At 40.5% G+C, this 18,634-nt stretch overlaps 2 protein-coding genes and 1 pseudogene across 10 annotated transcripts in view; all 3 read left to right on the top strand.

Annotated features, from left to right (window-relative positions):
- Positions 1 to 7,163, top strand: part of OXCT1 (3-oxoacid CoA-transferase 1) — a 147,672-nt gene extending 140,509 nt beyond the window's left edge. For 4 of the 8 annotated variants that reach the window (XM_085001591.1, XM_085001590.1, XM_085001593.1 and 1 more), the window contains exon 18: positions 4,818 to 7,163. In XM_085001591.1, coding sequence (XP_084857717.1) covers positions 4,818 to 4,859 — 42 coding nt within the window. In that variant the 3' untranslated portion in view covers positions 4,860 to 7,163. 8 annotated transcript variants of the gene reach the window in all.
- Positions 7,164 to 13,305: 6,142 nt separating this feature from the next.
- LOC102164766 (NEDD8-conjugating enzyme UBE2F pseudogene) lies at positions 13,306 to 13,958 on the top strand (annotated as a pseudogene).
- PLCXD3 (phosphatidylinositol specific phospholipase C X domain containing 3) overlaps positions 13,306 to 18,634 on the top strand; it is a 400,359-nt gene continuing 395,030 nt past the window's right edge. The window contains exons 1-3 of one of the 2 annotated variants that reach the window (XM_085002207.1): positions 13,306 to 13,383; positions 14,194 to 14,474; positions 14,569 to 14,648. The gene's annotated coding sequence lies outside the window, so the exon portion shown is untranslated. Of the gene's footprint in view, positions 14,475 to 14,568; positions 14,649 to 18,634 lie in introns of both variants that reach the window. The other variant, XM_085002206.1, reaches the window with a different exon arrangement.

The following is an 18,634-nucleotide window of genomic DNA, read 5'->3' as shown; positions in this document are numbered from 1 at the left end:
GTTCTGTCAATTTTTGCTGTATAGCAAAATGACCTAGTTATATGTGTGTGTGTGTATGTATATGTTATTTTCTTCATATTATTTTCCATCATGTTTCATCACGAGTGACTAGATATAGTTCCCTATGCTATAAAGCAGGACATCATTGCTTATCCACTCCAAATGCAATAGTTTGCATCTATTAACCCCAAACTCCCAGTCCATCCTACTTCCTCTCTCTCCCCCTTGGCAACCGTAGGTCCATGTCCATGTCCATGAGTTTATTTATTTTCTGTAGATAGGTTCATTTGTGACATAGTTCAGATTCCACATATAAGTGAAATCAAATAGTATTTCTGGAGTTCCCGTCGTGGCGCAGTGGTTAACGAATCTGACTAGGAACCATGAGGTTGAGGGTTCGGTCCCTGCCCTTGCTCAGTGCGTTGCCATGAGCTGTGGTGTAGGTTGCAGACGCGGCTCGGATCCTGCGTTGCTGTGGCTCTGGCGTAGGCCGGTGGCTGCAGCTCCGATTCAACCACTAGCCTGGCAACCTCCATATGCCGCGGGAGCGGCCCAAGAAATAGCAAAAAAAAAGACAAAAAAAAACAAAACAAAACAAATAGTATTTCTTTCTCTTTCTGAATTACTTCACTTGATATAATATCTAGTTCTATCCATGTTGCTGTAAATGGCATTATTTTGTTCTTTTTTTATGGCTGAGTAGTATTCTAAAGGAGCTTTCTTTTCAATTAGCAGGAAAGTCTCTTTAAGAGTCATGTTAGGGAGTTCCCGTTGTGGCGCAGTGGTTAACGAATCCGACTAGGAACCATAAGGTTGCGGGTTCGATCCCTGCCCTTGCTCAGTGGGTTAAGGACCCAGCGTTGCCATGAGCTGTGGTTTAGGTCGAAGACATGGCTCGGATCTGGCGTTGCTGTGGCTGTGGCGTAGGTCGGCGGGTACAGCTCTGATTAGACCCCTAGCCTGGGAACCTCCACATGCCACGGGAGCGGCCCAAGAAAGGGCAAAAAGACCGAAAAAAAAAAAAAAAAAAAAAGAGTCATGTTATATTTGGAATTCCAAAGGAAACTGAAAATTTTGTAAAAGAAATGCAAATGTTGACTTTATTTCTGGAACCTTTACCACACATCTAAAATAAAATTCTGGTTAGGAGTAGTTCACAACACGAGAAGCCAATCCATAATGGACAGAGGTCTTATTCAATATGATCACTCTCCTTCAAAATGCAGTTGTTATAAAGAAAGTGATTTTCCTCTGTGTTTCTTGGGGCCTGAGTTCTGAATCTATTGAGAGCAATTATAGGGGCTGGGCAGGTAAAATTTAAAACATCATCGTTATTATAAAGCCTGGGGTGAAGGATATGGCTTAGGTGTATAGCCACAAAAGCCTTCCCAGGTGTGAACCCTAGAAGTGGGAGAAATGTCAGCTCCTAGTTTTAGGCAGCCTTGGAAAATTGGAGGCCTTCTACCCAGGGGTGAGGCTTTACTGCTGAGCTTCCTTCCATGTGGCTGATAGCCAAACAGAAACAGTGCTCCCTGCAGAAGGCTGATCCCCACGAGGAGGGAGAGTCAGGCTGAGTTTCACATGCCAGAGTTCCTCTGCCCAAATCATCATTCAATTGAGTCATTAAGTGACACACTTGAGGCCAGAGTATTACACCAATAGGTGTCATTCCACATGGAGGGGAAGATGAGAAGTGGGAATAAATGCTTCTCCTCAACCCTGGCCTTGGAAGAGCCATATGCACATGTTCACCCTCTTTAAAACCTTGATTGTGATGCTGTGCAGAAATGCTTTTCTATTGTTCTTTTATGTTACTAGTTCCCAACTTTTTTTTTTTTTTTTTTTTTTGGCCACACCTGTGGCATGTAGAAGTTCCCAGGCCACGGAGTGAATCCTCGCCACAGTAGCAACCCAAGCTCCTGCAGTGACAACACCAGATCCTTAACCTGCTGCCCAACATTTTTATGACCAAGGAATTCTTTGGTTTATTTTTTTCCCATGGCACTCACATTTTGACAAAGTTATCTCAAATAAACATCCAGTAAAAATTCATTTTCAATAGTCAAAGTAATACCGACGTGTTCTTCATATTATGGCTGTGACAAGCTAATGAAAATGTTCAGTTTCTTTATTTTTGGCTATACTTAACATCACTCTGTGTGTCACTGCCAGCTCCTTGATGGGCCAAATAAAGAGAAAAAGGAAAGGTGACATCCTACCTCTTAAATTCCATTATCTCCAAAGTATCTTTTCCAGTGGGTAGCTAATTCAATTAGTTATTCACCTCTTTCTTTTCTGATGCATGCTTGAGTTACATAAAATAGGTTTTTCTTTACTGTATATGTCTGTGGGCCGTTTTGAATGAGAATATTTCTTTCTGTTTTATTTTTTTTTTAATTTAGAAACTTAAAAATAAATTTAATCCATAGTTGAACATCCTGTGGTAAGTATAAACGTTCGGAGGTCATTAGTCATCCACAGTTATTTATTAAACACCTGGTGTATGTCCCATGTTGAGCTATGAGATATAAATACAATAGAACAAATTGGTACAGTTCCTACTCTAAAGGGCCTTCGTCTCATTCTCTAGGTAGGAATACACCTAAACCACTAGTGGCAAAAATCAAATCAGAACCTTGCTTATTAACATTTTTGCAATGGAATATGAAAGAAGCTAGCTGCAGACATTCTTTGCCAAGTTGAATGAATTTGTACTCTCTATTATGAACTGGCATTATACCAGAATTAAACAGGATACTCTTTGGATTTCAATGGACTGGGAAGACAACTTACTAGCTTCTGCACTTAAATCACATGGTCCTGTGCTTAGCCTGTACATCACTTTGGCAGGATAATCTGCTTCCACTTACATGGATTTACAATGTTGACAAGACCATGAGAGAACAGATGAAAAATGGTGGTTTAGTAGATGTTTATCATTATAAAAATAGACAGGCCAAGTCAGTCTACATAAAAGTTCAGCTTCTTCTTTTCTGATAAAAGTCAATTTCCGCATTTAGAATATAAATGATACTAAGAGCTCCAAATAGGACCAGCGTGGCAAGAAGAGGGATCAGATGTTTAGTTTCAGAAATTAAGATATCCAGTTTCCTTTTGAAGGAAATGTTACAAAGCACCTATTGGAAAATGATCTGTTTTCAAAAAAGAGGAATTTTTATTTCATTAAATTATTTCCGCAGATGCTCTGTTGTTTAAAAAAAGAAAATGGATTGTTTGTGAGACATACTTTTTAAATACTCAGAGCCCATATGTCTTTATTCTTTTCAGTCAAATTGAAGATCTATGCAAATATGGGCTGTAACTTTTGTCTATTAATGTCTATTTGTCTATATCTGTTCTTAGAACTGGCAAGTCTGAATGAGCTCTCATTTTCTTGAGATATGTACAAAGCCATTCCATTCCTTTTTATTATGGTCATGTCTCTTTTTTTTTTTTTTTTTTTTTTTTTGGTAGGAAAATGGAAAAAGAGGCATTAGCTCTTGACCTTGTGAAGACTTATTAAGAAATATTTTACCAAAAAACTAGAAATATTTAATCCCCTTAATCCCAAATAATTGCCTCTTTCTGTTTTTAATACTAACTTATTAACCTCTATTAGAAAGGTTTTTTTTTCTTCTGGCTAACCTGTGGCATACAGAATTTCCTGGGCTAGGGATAAACTCAGAGACACAGTTTTGACCTACACCCCAGTTGTAGCAACGTGGGATCCTTAACTCATTGCACCAGTCTGGGGATTGAACCCATACCCTAGTAGAGACCTAAGCCCCTGCAGAAACAATGCTGGATCCTAACCCACTGTGCCACAGTGGGTAGTCCTCTATTAGAAACCTTTCATCTAATTCTTTGAAGCTTATCTAATCCACTCATTAATTCATTCATTTATTCATTTAACAAAATTTTAAGTGTTTGTTCTGAAGGCAAATTAGTCCCACTTCAATTGTCGCATCCTTGAATGGCTCAAAAATCACCTAAATGTTAATATTCCCTACTGTGCTTTCCATGGGGCCTGTTACTAGGATTTAATGGATACTTGTCAGATTAAAAGAAGAAATCTGTACCTGCCATTACACCTTTTAAGATCTGTCAAAATCAAGCCAAACTACTTACATTTAGGTTTCTTCTTCCACCAGCTTTACATTAAATATAGGTCTGTCCTCATTTTTTTCTGCTTCAATACTCCTAGGAATATATTTGCTATTCTGTACATTAAAAGCATAATTATAGTTAATATTTAATATTTTAATGCTATTACCTCCTTTATGTAATAACTTGGAATCTTTTTATTGCCTTTATATCATTTCCACTCTGATTATGAAATTTCTGATAAAACTTTGTCATCCAAAGACTACATTCAATGTCTTTTAAAAGAATTGTGAATTGACTGGACCTATTTTGAGGATTTTGAAACCTATACCTTGCTCTGTGTGTCTCTGTTCTGAGTGAAGTTTCATCAATCTCAGAGCTCAGTGGTCCACTCAGTATTGAATTTGGTTATCTGGTCCCTTTATTTGTCTCCCACTGCTTCTCATCCGCCTCCTTCTAGTTGCAAGTCTTAATGATCCTTAATTTAGGGGCTGTAGTGCAAGAAGGTTGAGAACTACTAAATACGCAGATGTAAATGAAAAGGATCTCTTTGTCCCAGTGGTTCAGAATGGAAATAATGCAGAAACTCCAGGTGAGGTCCATGGCAAGGTGCTTGTTGCCTACATCATTCAGGCTTGGAAATTCAAAGGAGAGATGTTTATACCATGAGATTTTTTTTTCATAAGTTAATTTTTTTCTCTTTCTTTTACCAGGTTTCACCAAAACTGATACCAATGCAGCAGGTCACAACTTGAAATGTGGAACAGATATTTGTCCCAAGCTGTGTGCTTTTCATTTTAGCCGCATAGGATTTTTTTGAAAAGATATCAGTAATTGTAATTGTATTCAAACAAGTAGTTTTTGACTCATTTTCTTCTAGTGTCTTATGCTTTATACAGCCATATAGACTTTGTTCTCTCAGATGTACTCTGACATTTCAAGGAAAAACAAAAAGAAAAATTTGATTCTCTTATTAGCTTTTAAGTGCTGAGAAGGTTTTCTTTGTAATTGGTGCTCACACTGAATTTATCTTCATCATCTGTGGTATGTATATTAAATTGTGTTAATTTGTACCAAGATGGGCCCTTAGGAAAGTTTCATTGATATACTCTCCCTTCAAACTAAATGATGACATAGAAAAAAAGAATGAGGGAGAAAAAGAATTCCATCCAGAGTCTACTCGAGGCAACATTGTATTAGTTCTGAAAGATGACATTTGTGTGAATTTGAATTAGAAGAAACGCTGTCTTAAGGAATAGGGCTTTTCTATAGTTTCCGCTGTCTTTTCTTTGGGGGCCTTTGATTTTGTCATTAATTATATCTTGTTTCCCTAAAGCATCCTTTTTCCTCCTACCTTTTTTTGTAATTAAATAGATGCCCAAGAAGGCAAACAGGAACATCTGTGTGGGAGAGTAACCTGGTTTGTGGGAGTGACTAAAGGATGTAGGGTCTATTGGTGCTAACATCCAACCAGGAAGTTGCCTTTGTAAACTAGCCAACCAACCTCTGTGCTTTGCCAAAGATTAGTTTATTATAGGAAGGGAGTTCCTGCTGTGGTGCAGCAGAGATGAATCCAACTAGTATCCATGAGGATGGGGGTTAGATCCCTGGCCTCACTCAGTGGGTCAGGGATCCGGCATGCTGTGAGCTATGGTGTAGATCAAGGACATGACTCAGATCTGGCATGGCTGTGGCTGTGGCACAGGCTATAGCTCTGATTTGACCTGTAGCTCCAATTCGACTCCTAGCCTGGGAACTTCCATATGCTGTGGGTGCAGCCCTAAAAAAAAAAAAGTAAAATAAAATAAAGTTTATTATAGGAAGAGCACTGTAAACCTAACTGATGTAGTGAGTTTTTCTCATTTACAAACAGTGCAGGATTCTTTTGTATCCAGAAGGAAATCTATGTTATGGGCTTCTTGCACAATACCTCCGCTTAAGCCAAGAGGGGCTGTTGGGATAATTTATCATGAACCCATAGTAACAATGACAGGAGAGTTAAGTCCTTTTTTTTCAGGGTCTTTTTTCTGCTCAGAAAAGTTTCTAAATATTGAATGCCTTTTTTTATAGAACCATGTTCTTTCGTCTGCTCAGGCTTCTTCCTTGAACAAAGTACTTTTAATTCAGTCTTATCCAACTAGGGAAAATAATGATGAGCAAATCCAGGGTTTGAAGAGCACTGAATTTCATTCTTAGAAAATTAACATGGTAGATAAGGTTTTATAAGGACCTTCTCGGGGGTATTCTCGGTATCAAACACTTGCCCCGAGGGTATACCAAGCAACCTGGGTATCAAATGGGAGAAAAGTCCAGGCACCATGCAGGCAGGCCAGAATCTGCCCTGCAGACACAGGTAGGCAGTGTACAGTGCAATGTGTCATACCTCTGGTACCAGATACAGAACTTTGTCCATGTTTAAGGTGATGGTTGTCCTGGAAATTCACTTTCTCTTCAGATACAGCTATAGTTCTGTCGTATTAGAGGAAGGAGAGGGACTTTTTGTGAGCACACTCCATTTATGAAATAGTCTTTCCAGCTAGCTGCATGGTTGCAAGCATACTCTTGCTGTCCTGGTAAAATGGACTTTAAGAATTTATGAGGTCTGGAGAATAATATACATCCATATTAGAGTTATGGTTTGGAAAATATATGATATTGATGGTTGCTATATTTGCAAACTTAACTTGCTTATTGTCCTATGATTCTAAGAATGTTCTTCACTTTGAGTGGAAAATCCTAAGTAGATGATTTTATATACATACAAATATATACACACACACACATATATATAGTCTTTTTGTCTTTTTAGGGCCGCACCTGCAGCATATGGAGGTTCCCACGCTAGGGGTCTAATTGGAGCTGTAGCCACTGGCCTACACCAGAATCACAGCAATGCCAGATCCTCAACCCACTGAGCAAGGCCAGGGATCGAGCCCACAGCTTCATGATTCCTAATTGGATTCGTTAACCACTGAGCCATGGCAGGAACTCCTATATTCTTTATTAAACCATAGATGTGAAGAAATGCACTATGAAATACAATAAATATTCCAAACTGATATAGTCTGGTGTGATTGTCTTTTTTCTTATTTGGGACTGATGTGACCAGACATGGGAATAACACAGCAGAGATTGGTGGAGTGGCCAACAGTAAAGTTAGCACACTTTACCATTTTGAATCAAGTTATTGCTTTTTCTTTTGATCTTACCAGAGAAAAGATATTGTCCTTCATGAAAGAACAAATACAATGTTTACCTAGGTGAATTCTGACTTTACTCCTTGTCAGAGTCAATCATTTGTCTATAAAAATTGATTACCCCCTCACCCCCACCCAGGCTTCATGTGTTAATATCTTTTTGCTTTTATCTAATATTCCTTTCATATACACTGACATTAGTAATTTCCTAGCTGTGTGTAGAGTTTGCTTGCACTGTGGCTCTAGTGGTATCTATCTAGCATCTGTGTGGCCCTTCTCATAACAGACTTACCCTCTGGCCAAGGAGTTGGGCCTGTGTCCAGGATATGCCTGTTTTGGTAACTCTCTTTGTCCAGAGTGATTATACCTGGGGTGGACGTATGACCCAAAAGCTGCCATTCAGGTTATTTGTCCTATGTTTAAAAACTGGAGGTGAGGGAGAAGCTACTTTTTCTTATTTCTCTCTTCTCACTAAGCCTTAAGCATGCGAGTCTGGCACCAACATCCCATCTTCCCCCATCACACACTCTATCAGCTGAGCTCCAGTTGGAGAGAAAGAAGTGAAAACACCAATACTGAACTGTAGAAAGGGAGCATCCTGGTGGTGTTTGAGTTCCTGGTTGTGCATGTGTCTAAGGCCAACTTCTCTCCAGCTGAGCTTGTACATGAGCCCACAAGTCTCCCCGCCCTTTTTTTTACCCCCATCTTCGGCCACCCTGCAGCATATCAAATTCCCAGGCCAGGGATCAGATCCTTAACCCACTTGTGCCAGACCAGGGATCGAACCCGCTACACAGTGCTCCCAAGACACTGCCGATCCCATTGCACCACAGAGGGAGCTCAAGTTCTCCCTTTTTGCTTGAGCTGGATCTTAGTTACCTACAACGAGAGGGTGAATTCAAACAGCTTTTGTCATTCTTGAATCTTAGACTAAAGGGGAGGGATCTGGTCCTCTACAAAAGGTGTGCACAATATGAGCAAAACTGCTTGTACCTGGGCCCAGAAAACCCATGAGAAAGCATTTACAGGTGTTACCTAGTGGGTAGGAAGGTTGTGGATAGAGGTTTTCTTTCTCCTACCATCTCAGTATAGTCAGCACAACTTTGAAAATCATCACAATGGAAGTGCAAACAGATTTACTCAATGGATGGGTTTCTTTGCACTAAACTTTTTCCTTTTCTAACAAAATGTGATCTTGAGTTTCTTTAGCTTATTTTCAGATTCTTCATTTTTAAAATGGGGAGAATGTACTATCTTCTGCCATGGTTCTATATGGTATATTTAATACATCTGGTTGTAGAAGTCCTGGCAGATCTTTAAAAATATGAGTTACAGTACTACCAGAATCGTCAGTTGTCCCTGTCCTTTTATTTTTCAACGTCTATACTGCTTTTCAACTTCTCACTGCCATACTGAATATCAAAGTGGGTTTCAGCATAAATATCAATATATTTCAAGTTGTCTGAACTCATGTCTGTGTGACATGTACTTGAAGTCTCCTCCCTCCCATTATATTAGACTTGTCTATATGAAATCATCCAAAGACATCCTTTTATGGACTACTCAGCAAATCTCAAGAGAGTGGTGCCTATACCAATCAGGTAAGTGATTGATAAGACAATTCCTTTCCTCAAAGCCATGATCAAGCACAAATGCTATTTCTTTGTGGTGGGTAAATATGCCTGATTATCATGGTCATTATTGCTTTTAATAGGATATCACTCTTAGTGCTCCACTTGGAAACAACCTCAGGCAACTATCCTGGCTCTTGTAGCATGAATCACAGAAGGTCTGGAGGGAACACTCCTATTTCCATTGACAAACCATGGGAGCCCAGGTTCCCAGTGCAGTCAGTTCATTCTTAGGCATTCTTATCTCTTACCCTTTAAAATTTTCAGAGGAAATCAGAGAGCAGGCTCTTGTCTAAACCCTGGTGTTGCATTTGAGGCCCTTCTTTCTTGATTTGGGGGTGGGGGTAGCAACTCCCACTTTGCCTTCTTAGGATTAGCGTGCCCTATATCTTTCCAAATCTCCACGAATTCTTTAATCTCCAGCTCCCAACCTGTTCAGGTATTTGGTAAGTAAGAGTTTAAGAGTTGTCTGTTTCTTAGCCGTGTATTAAAATGGGTGCATAGTGGCCTCACTTTGGAATGCAGCATACATTGTGTCTGTGTGCTGTTTTGAGCATCTTGTGTGTTAGTATTAAACAACTCTGGGACCTGCTCGTGTTAGCTTTCCAAATGTGTTTATTGAATCAGTTTACTGGTTGAAAACATGAGGTAATAGTAGGTCAGGCCAGAGGGTTTCCCTCAGCTAAATAATTAAGACCTCTAAGGAAGGCATTCCTGTGGTGGCTCAGCAGTAACAAACCCCACTAGTATCCCTCAGCTTGCTCAGTGAGTTAAATATTGGACATTGCCGTTGAGTTATGGTGTAGGTCGCAGACGCCAGTCAAATCCTATGTTGCTATGGCTGTGGTGTAGGGTGGCAGATACAGCTCTGATTCAACCCCTAGCCTGGGAGCTTTCATATGCCACAGGTGTGCCCTAAAAAGCCCCCCCCCCAAAAAAAACAACAACAACAAAAACCAAAAAAACCCAAAAAACAAAACAAAACAAAACAACCCAAAAAAACAAACCAAAAACCTCCAAGGAAGATGTAGGAAAAGAAAGGGAACGAGATAAGGGTTGGAATCTGGAGGCTATAAAAAATAAAGAGACCAGTGATAATCACTTACATTTGTTTAGCATTTTATAACGTATAAAACACCTAGAATATGCTAGCTAGTGTATTTAATTCTCACAATAATCTGCAGGGGAAACATTATTATCTCCATTAAAATTAACTTCATTAGTCTGAGAGAAGTAATGTCCATCGATTCTCTAATCAAATTAGCCTTTCAGGGCTATTGTTGGATTTTGCCAAGGTAGTTAATGAGATGTGAATTAAATCCTCTGAACAGAACTAGATTTGTTACTCTCTGGTAAGCTACAAAGCAGAGAGGTCAAAACCTTTCAATGTAATGGGATAGGTCTTCAGGTTTTGTTCTCCCTGTCCACACAGCTCTTGGACACAACCCGGGTTATAGAGAAATTAGTAGTTGTCAAAATAAAAAGGATAATGACACCCACCAGGAAAATTGTCCCTGTGGAAGATTTGCAATTACTAGGTTTGCTCATACAAAAGGCCCTGTGTAGGCAACCATAGGTAAGAATGCTTAAGTGACGCCACTGGCAGGGGTGGGGCGGGGGAGAGAGTGGTGGAGGGGGGCGGTTGATGGGCATTGCTTTATTTTCATGTCTGAACACCTGAAATAGGATTTTCTTGGACTTAACCTTTACCCACATTCAAAGTCAGAGTTGTGGCTCAGACTCATTCAGTTGAGCCCCAAAGATAATGTTGATATCGAAAGCCTGAAAAATAAATGTTATTGGTGACATAGAGTATCGCCCAGGGATACCTAGTGCCATTCTATTCACTGGGGAAAACAGGCTCCTAGAAAAAAAGAAAACTAGTCACAACATTGGGGCCTGTGAAGCTATTGAGGGTGGACATAGGGGTGTCTTACCATTAGGGCCATCAAGATACATATCATATGAGAATGTTAATTATTACTATCATATTTCTTTGACTATGACACCATAGTTTTTAAAATTATAGTAAGGGAGTTCCTGTCATGGCAGAGCAGAGATGAATCTGACTAGGAACCCTGAGGTTGCAGGTTTGATCCTTGGCCTTGCTCGGTGGGTTAAGGATCCAGCATTGCCATGAGCTGTGGTGTAGGTCACAAACGTGGCTCAGATCTGGCGTTGCTATGGCTCTGGCATAGGCCGGCAGCTGTAGCTCTGATTAGACCCCTAGCCTGGGAACCTCCACATGCCGCAGATGCGGGTCTAAAAAAGAAAAAAAAATTATAGTAAGAGTATTTAACGAAATCTATCCCTCTTAAATACAATATTCTCAAGTATAGGTGCAAAGCTGTACTTGAGATCTCTAGAACTATTGATTTTATATAACTGAAACTTTATGGCTGTTGAAGAGCAACTCTGCATTGCTCCTCCAAGTCACTGGCAGCTACCATTCTATTCTCTGTTGCTATAACTTTTGGAATCACTTGGTATTTGTCCTGTGACTGGGTTAATTTACTTGGCATAATGGCCTCTAGGTTTATCCATATCATCACATTATGGCAGGATTTCCTTTTTTATGGCCAAATAGTATTATATTGTATGTATACACAATATTTTCTTTATCCACTTCTCCATCCATAGACATTTAGGTTGTTTCTATATCTTGGCTCTTGTGAAAAATGCTGCAGTGAACATGGGACTTCTGATATCTCTTCAAGTTCCTGATTTCAATTATTTCAATTACTTACATACACAAGAAGATACTACTGATAATGTGGTCACACTATTTTTAATTTTTTAAAAAGACTCTTATGGACCTGCTTTATGGATAGAAAAGAGTTGATAATCCTATTAGTGTATATGTAAGTAGTGTTTTAAAACTGCTTCTTTCAAGCAGTCCAAGTCCAAGTGCTTTCCATCACAATTTGCCTTCCAGGTTCGTTTCTATGTCCTCCTGTCTTTCTCCACTAACTTCTCTATTTTCCAAATACACAACTTCTATTTTAGGTACCCACAGGCTTACTCTATCTATGAAAAAATTTTAATATTGTAATTAAAGGTGTTTAACAGGAGTTCCTGTTGTGGCGCAGTGGTTAACGAATCCGACTAGGAACCATGAGGTTGCGGGTTCGGTCCCTGCCCTTGCTCAGTGGGTTAACAATCCGGCGTTGCCGTGAGCTGTGGTATAGGTTGCAGACGCGGCTCGGATCCCGCGTTGCTGTGGCTCTGGCGTAGGCCGGTGGCTACAGCTCCGATTGGACCCCTAGCCAGGGAACCTCCATATGCCACGGGAGCGGCCCAAGAAATAGCAACAACAACAACAACAACAACAAAGACCAAAAAAAAAAAAAAAAAAAAAAGGTGTTTAACATATAGCTGATACTCCAATACATAAACAAACATAAAACGACAGAGCATTTTAGGAAGCACTTCCATTTACTCAGGAATATCAAAGTCAACAAGAGCATGCCAAAGAAAGTACAGTGTCATTTAGGATGAATGCTGCTATGGAATAAATGTTTATCCTGCTCTACCCAAAGTCACCTGTTGAAACCCTAATCCCCATTGTGATAGTATTTGGAGGTAGGGTCTTTGAGAGGTTTAGGTTTCGAAAAAGTCATAAGATTGGAGCTTTGGTGGTGGAATTAGTGCCCTTATATTATGGGAAAGAGACCAGAGTTCCCCACCCTCTCTCTGTCCTGTGAGAACACAGCAAGAAGGCAGCCATCTGAAAACCAGGGAGAGATCTCTCACCAGGTTCTGAATCTGCCAGCACCTTGATCTTGGGCTTCTCAGCCTCCAGAACTGTGAGAAATAATATTTAAAGTTTAAACTGCCCAGTCTATGGTATTTATTTATTTATTTATTTTTTAGGGCTGCACTTCAGGTATATGGAGGTTCCCAGGCTAGGGGTCCAATTGGAGCTGTAGCTGCCGGCCTACACCATAGCCACAGCAATGCTAGATCCCAGCCACCTCTACAACCTACACCACAGCTCACCAGCAATGCCAGATCCTTAACCCACTGAGGGAGGCCAGGCATCAAACCTGCAGGTTCTCATGAATACTAGTCAGATTCATTTCGCCTGAGCCATGGTGGGAACTCCCCAGTCTATGGTATTTATAGCTTGAACTAAGGTGTGAGAAACTTGGAGCAAGCTCAGGAAGACACAGAACTAAGAAGAATAAACTATAGTAAAAGAATAAAATCGGACTGTTTAACTTGCAGAAGGGAAGCTAAATGAGTGCTTTAATAAGAATTTAAAGAACAACTAAGGAAGAATGCCCTTGGTCCGAAAGGAAAGAAGGCGGCCGAGTCCCCGCCCCGCCACTTCCGGTTCCGCCGCTAGGAGCGGGTGCAGCTGTGAAGAACTGGGTTTCGCCGCTGCCGCCGCCCGGGCTGGGCACGGTGTTGGACGCCGGGCCACCTAGCCTGTCTCCGGGTGCCCCAGGGTAAGGGCAGCGGTAATGCTGACTCTGACAAGCAAACTAAAGCGGGTTGGAGGTCTCAAAGGGTCCCTGGCGTCAGCAGCAGCCTCCGACTCCACTCGGCGGATTTCTGTGGGGGACAGGCTGCTTGTTAAAGAGTTGCCGAACTTGAAGCTAATTTACCTTGTACGTATAAAGTGCATTTTCCTGATCTAAACAAGCTTCACTGCTTTCAGCTAACTGTAGCCCCAGACGAGGGTTACTACCAAGGTGGAAAGTTTCAGTTTGAAACTGAAGTTCCCGATGGGTACAACATGGTGTCCCCCAAAGTGAAATGCCTGACCAGAATCTGGCACCCCAGCATCACAGAGACAGGCGAAATATGTCTCAGTTTACTGAGAGAACAGTCGATTGACGGCACCGGCTGGGCACCCACGAGGACATTGAAGGATGTTGTTTGGGATTCAACTCTTTGTTTACTGTAAGATCTTTTGAATTTTGATGATCCGCTGAATATTGCAGCTGCAGAGCATCATTTGCGGGTCAAGGAGGACTTCCAGAATAAGGTGGAAGACTGCATCAAGCGCTATGCCAGATGATAGGAGGAGGAGACTGCAGGGCCCTGGACTGTGTCAGAAGTTTGCCTTCTGCTGAAATCCAAAGGGAGCCTCCTCCCCAGTCCTGTGACCATGTGGTCCTGAGGAAAAACCTCTTCACGACTGCCGGTTGTAGATGGGGAGCTCCCCGTAAATACCGCAAGGAAACGTGTTTGGGGTTCTAAAGAGCTTTCTGCTTACCTTAACATGTTTGCTTTTTTCAAACTGTACTGTATAGGCTGCTGCTGAGGAGATTCTCGAAGTTGTGCGGAACTCAGAAATGAGGCTAGAGCTCGCTTCTCCCCTTTCCCCCAAAGTCGTTCCCTGTGCGGATGACGCTTATGATGTGATCCCTGTAACTTGCGGGTTGGCGACCAGAAGCCCGCTACAAACTGTGATTGGCCGCAGATTCTCCTAGCGTCTTCCACAAGTGGGGGCCCCGCCTGGATGGTGTGAAGCTTCCCAGAAGGCATAGTCATTCACTGTAGATCTCTTACCCAAATGCGTATTTTACTTAATGTAAGTATATTTTGGAACAGATTTGTAATTTGTGCAATTTAATGCTTTAATTATTTTTTTCTATTCTCATTTAGTTTGTATTTTCATTGTATAGAACAGACAGAAAGATGTTGGGTCAAGCAACTATCAAAGAGAAATACAAAGAAAACATGAAAAAAAATGAAAGAAGACAAGGTGGGTGAGGAATTTAATTTTGACATTAAGCAGCATTTCCTAACAGTGAGATTTTAAAGAACAGGAATTAAATTACCTATCTATTTATTTACTTATTCATTTATTCCTTTGTTGTTAGGAGTTGAGTGTGGGAGAAGAACAGGAAGAGTGTTATGCAGCTGAGTTAAAGGCAGTCTTGAAATCTAGTATTTTTGAAATCTGATATTCAGGGACATTTCTACTGGCTTTACAGTCTAGATTCTCTTTGCAAATGTATTAACCCTCTCATTGTCCTAGAAGCCACTATGCTAGGGTTGAGGTGTGGTATCCAAACGAGAGGCCTTCAGGAATGAGATCCAGACCTGGTTGGAAAGTGTGTAGTTGTGACTTGCTGGGTGGCAGAGAAGTTGCTAGGGTACCATGCTAGCAGAACTGGCTTGAAATTTGCCTCTAAGGCAATGGAAGCTGTCCCATTGCGGATGGGGGGGTGCCACACTTCAGAAGTTGCCAGAAAGCCACCTGAAGATATGCCAGGGAAGCTATTCACAGAGAAGTGTCTTGTTTCACTTCAGAGCCCTCCTGAGGAGGTGCTGGGGAAAGCTGCTGACACAGGACCCTAATGGCCACAGTATGCCACGGGGAGCCAGGAACCAGAGAAGTAAATTGTGCTACGGTTCCTGGATGTGTAGCCCTGTTTGCCACAGAGGCTGGACAGTGGAAAAACTGTGGGCTGAAGGACTCTGAGAAGAGGAGCCCACCAGAGCCCTGCTCCAGTGTCTCTCTAGTACCTTCTTTTTCTTCTTCTTCTTCTTCTTTTTTTTTTTTTTTGCTTTTTAGGGCCACACCTGCGGCATATAGAAGTTCCCAGGATAGGGGTCAAATCAGAGCTGGAGCTGCCAGCTTACACCACAGCCACAGCAACATGAGATCTGAGCCATGTCTGTGACCTATACCACAGCTCACGGCAACACCAGATCCCTGACCTACTGAGTGAGACCAGCGATCAAACCCGTGTCTTCATGAATACTAGTCAGGTTCATAACCTATTAAGCCACAATGGGAATGCCCGTGTAGCACCTTCTATTGACAAAACCTAAACACTGTGCCAATTGGCCAAGGAATTCTATTTGCTGAGTCCATCTACATTTACCATGGAGCAGATAGCAAAGGGCAGATTCGGAGCTGAAAGGCAATAAATTGATAGCTCTCATAGCTCCTTCTGTGAGCCAGCAGTGTCCTCAGTTCTGGTTCTTGGGATATGGCAATAAGAGTGGAGAGAAATAGTTAAAATTGTGTTGAATTTTCCTTTTTTTCTGAAGGGAAAATATGTGTACAATGAGAGATTATTTAGAGGGATCTTGAGCATGCTTCTGTTTAGCACATTCTTAAGTATACCATAAGTTGTTGTAAGATATGTAACCATGTTTAGAAAGAAGGAGCAAAAGTGACTCTTAATAAAAAAAAAAACCCCACAAAATGATAGGGAAACCAAGTAATTTATGAATTATTATAATCTATATAAGATCCAAAGGAGTTCTGTCACAATACCCCTGGTAAGGAATGGTTGGAAGACAAATGTCAACCATCACTTATTCCTGGTTTGAAAAAACCTGAACCTTCAGTGAGCTAGAGTTATTGAAAGGATATGGGATAGAACAATTCTGGTCCGAAGTAAGAGGCATACCACTCCTGGCTATTGTAGTCATTTGATTATAGGGATTTTATTGTGAAAGAATATTACATAGATACAATCTGTTCTGAAGAGATCAGTTGAAGTACTGTGGTGACTTGGGAAATGCAGCAATGAGAATGTTGCTACCAAACCGAGCCAGCTGTGTTTTTCAGAAAAGAAGCAATTGTGAAATGACCTCATTGTCATCTATAGTATCATGGAGAAGCAGAAATATGCCAAGGACAGCTGAGTTTGTGCTTAAATTGAACATATTTACAAAAGTTACTCAGGAGTCAAATGAAAAGTCATTTCTCATGGTAAAAAGGGAAAAATGAAGGCTTAAAATCAGAGAAACAACTGTCTTATACATGGAATAGATGCTTCTGTTTATCTTATGTGACCTTCCATTTAATAAGGAAACATCTTGTTCATTTTATCAAGATCATAGCCCAAAATGTACTTATACATATAAAACAGTGGTGTCCTCCACTCTATATCTACTGGTACATATAAAACACTGGTGTTCAGTCTAGAAAAAGAGTAATTACGTTAAAAAATAATTCAGTAAAACATTCCAAGAAGTATACCTGCCCAGTAGGTCATCTTCTGCAATGCTTTGTTTTTTCAACAACAGTAAAAGAGCATTTTGAAGCTTTCCTCCAAAGTCGACTTATGTGTCCTCCAGCTTAGACAATCTCATGACCACTTTGTCAAGAAAACTATTAATTCATGAGTGAAGTTATATGATGTAAGGATTTGCTTTAAAATACTCTGGAAAAAATAATACAAATTGCAGAGTTGAAAAATATTGGCAAAATGTTGGTAATTAATGAAGCTGGGGACAATTGTTACATGAGAGTGGTTATAATGGAATAATGGTTATTATTAACTTTACTGTATGTTTGAAATTTTTTCTTATTAAAAAGGTTTCCAAGGGGAGTGTATAAATGAATATCCATTTCAGCATCTTTAGAATAACCACAGTTCTGTGTAAGGATACTTAATGATGATCTACTTGATTTTGGATAAGAAATTTAGTCAAGAGGAATTGTAGTCTCCATGAAGGAAAGAATGTGAGGATAGATTTTTAAAAATCAAATTTTCTTTTATTTTCCCAGTCGCTAAAAATGCAAATCTTGGTGCTAAATAGGAGAATTAAAACAAGTGCAAAAAGCGTGAAAAGACAATCAACATTATTAGTGTTCAGGGAAATGCAAATTAAAACCTCAATGAGATGAACACACCGATCTGAGTAACTACAATAAAAAAGTGACAACACTAAATGCTGGTGGATATGAAGATGCTAAATAAGTCCTACATTGCTATTGCTGGGGATGTAACGTGGTGAAGCCATTCTGGAAAACAGTTGGGCAGTTTCTTCTAAAACTAAATATGCATTACCATATGGCCTAGCAAATGCACCATTGGGCATTCTCCCCCACCCCCCAAATAAGAACATTTGTTTATAGAAAACCTGTAAGTGAATGTTGATAGTAGTTTTATTCATAAAAGCCCAAAACAAGAAGCAGACCAAATGTCTTTCAGTGGGCGAATGATAAACCAGACTGGGGTAAATCCAAACCATGGAATACTACTTCACATTAAAAAGCATTGAATAGGAGTTATCACTGTGGCTCAGCAGAAACAAACCAACTAGTATCCATGAGGCCGTGGGTTCGATGCCTGGCCCCATTCAGTGGGTTGAGGATCTGGCATTTGCCTTGAGCTTTGGTGTAGGTTGCAGATGCCGCTCTGATATTGCATTGTTGTGGCTGTGGCATAGGCTGGAGCTGGCAGCTGTAGTTCCAATTGGACCCCTAGCCTGGGATCTTCCATATGTTGCAACTGTGGCTCTTAAAAAAACAAAACAAAACAGTGAATGGAGTTACCACTGTGGCACAACAGATTAGCTGCCTCTTGGGAGCATTGGGACACAGGTTCTATCCCTGCCCAGCACAGTGGATTAAGGATCTGGTGTTGCCTCAGCTGCAGCTTAGGTCACAACTATGACTCAGATCTGATCCCTGGCCCAGGAACTCCATATACTGTGGGGTGACCAAAATAATAATAATAATAAAAAGAAAAAAAATTATAAACAGTGAACTTTTGGACACGTAACACCTAAGATGAATTTCCAAGAACTTGTGCTAAGTGAAAAAAAGCCAATACCAAAGGTTATATGTATATGATTTCACTTATGTAATATTCTGAAATGATAAAATTTTAGGAGTAAAGGACAGATTAGTAGTTAGGAATTAGAGACTTGGAGGGGAGAGAGGAAGGGAGGTGCTTGTAGTTGTGTATTTATAACAGAATCACAGAAGGTATCCTTGTG

This window comes from Sus scrofa, chromosome 16, assembly GCF_054392235.1.
Source record: "Sus scrofa isolate SSC_HxYL_T2T_F1_AM1 chromosome 16, Sscrofa_HxYL_maternal_Yorkshire_Landrace_v2.0, whole genome shotgun sequence".
Taxonomy (NCBI): Eukaryota; Metazoa; Chordata; class Mammalia; order Artiodactyla; family Suidae; genus Sus; species Sus scrofa.
This window is presented reverse-complemented; position numbering and strand designations above follow the sequence as displayed.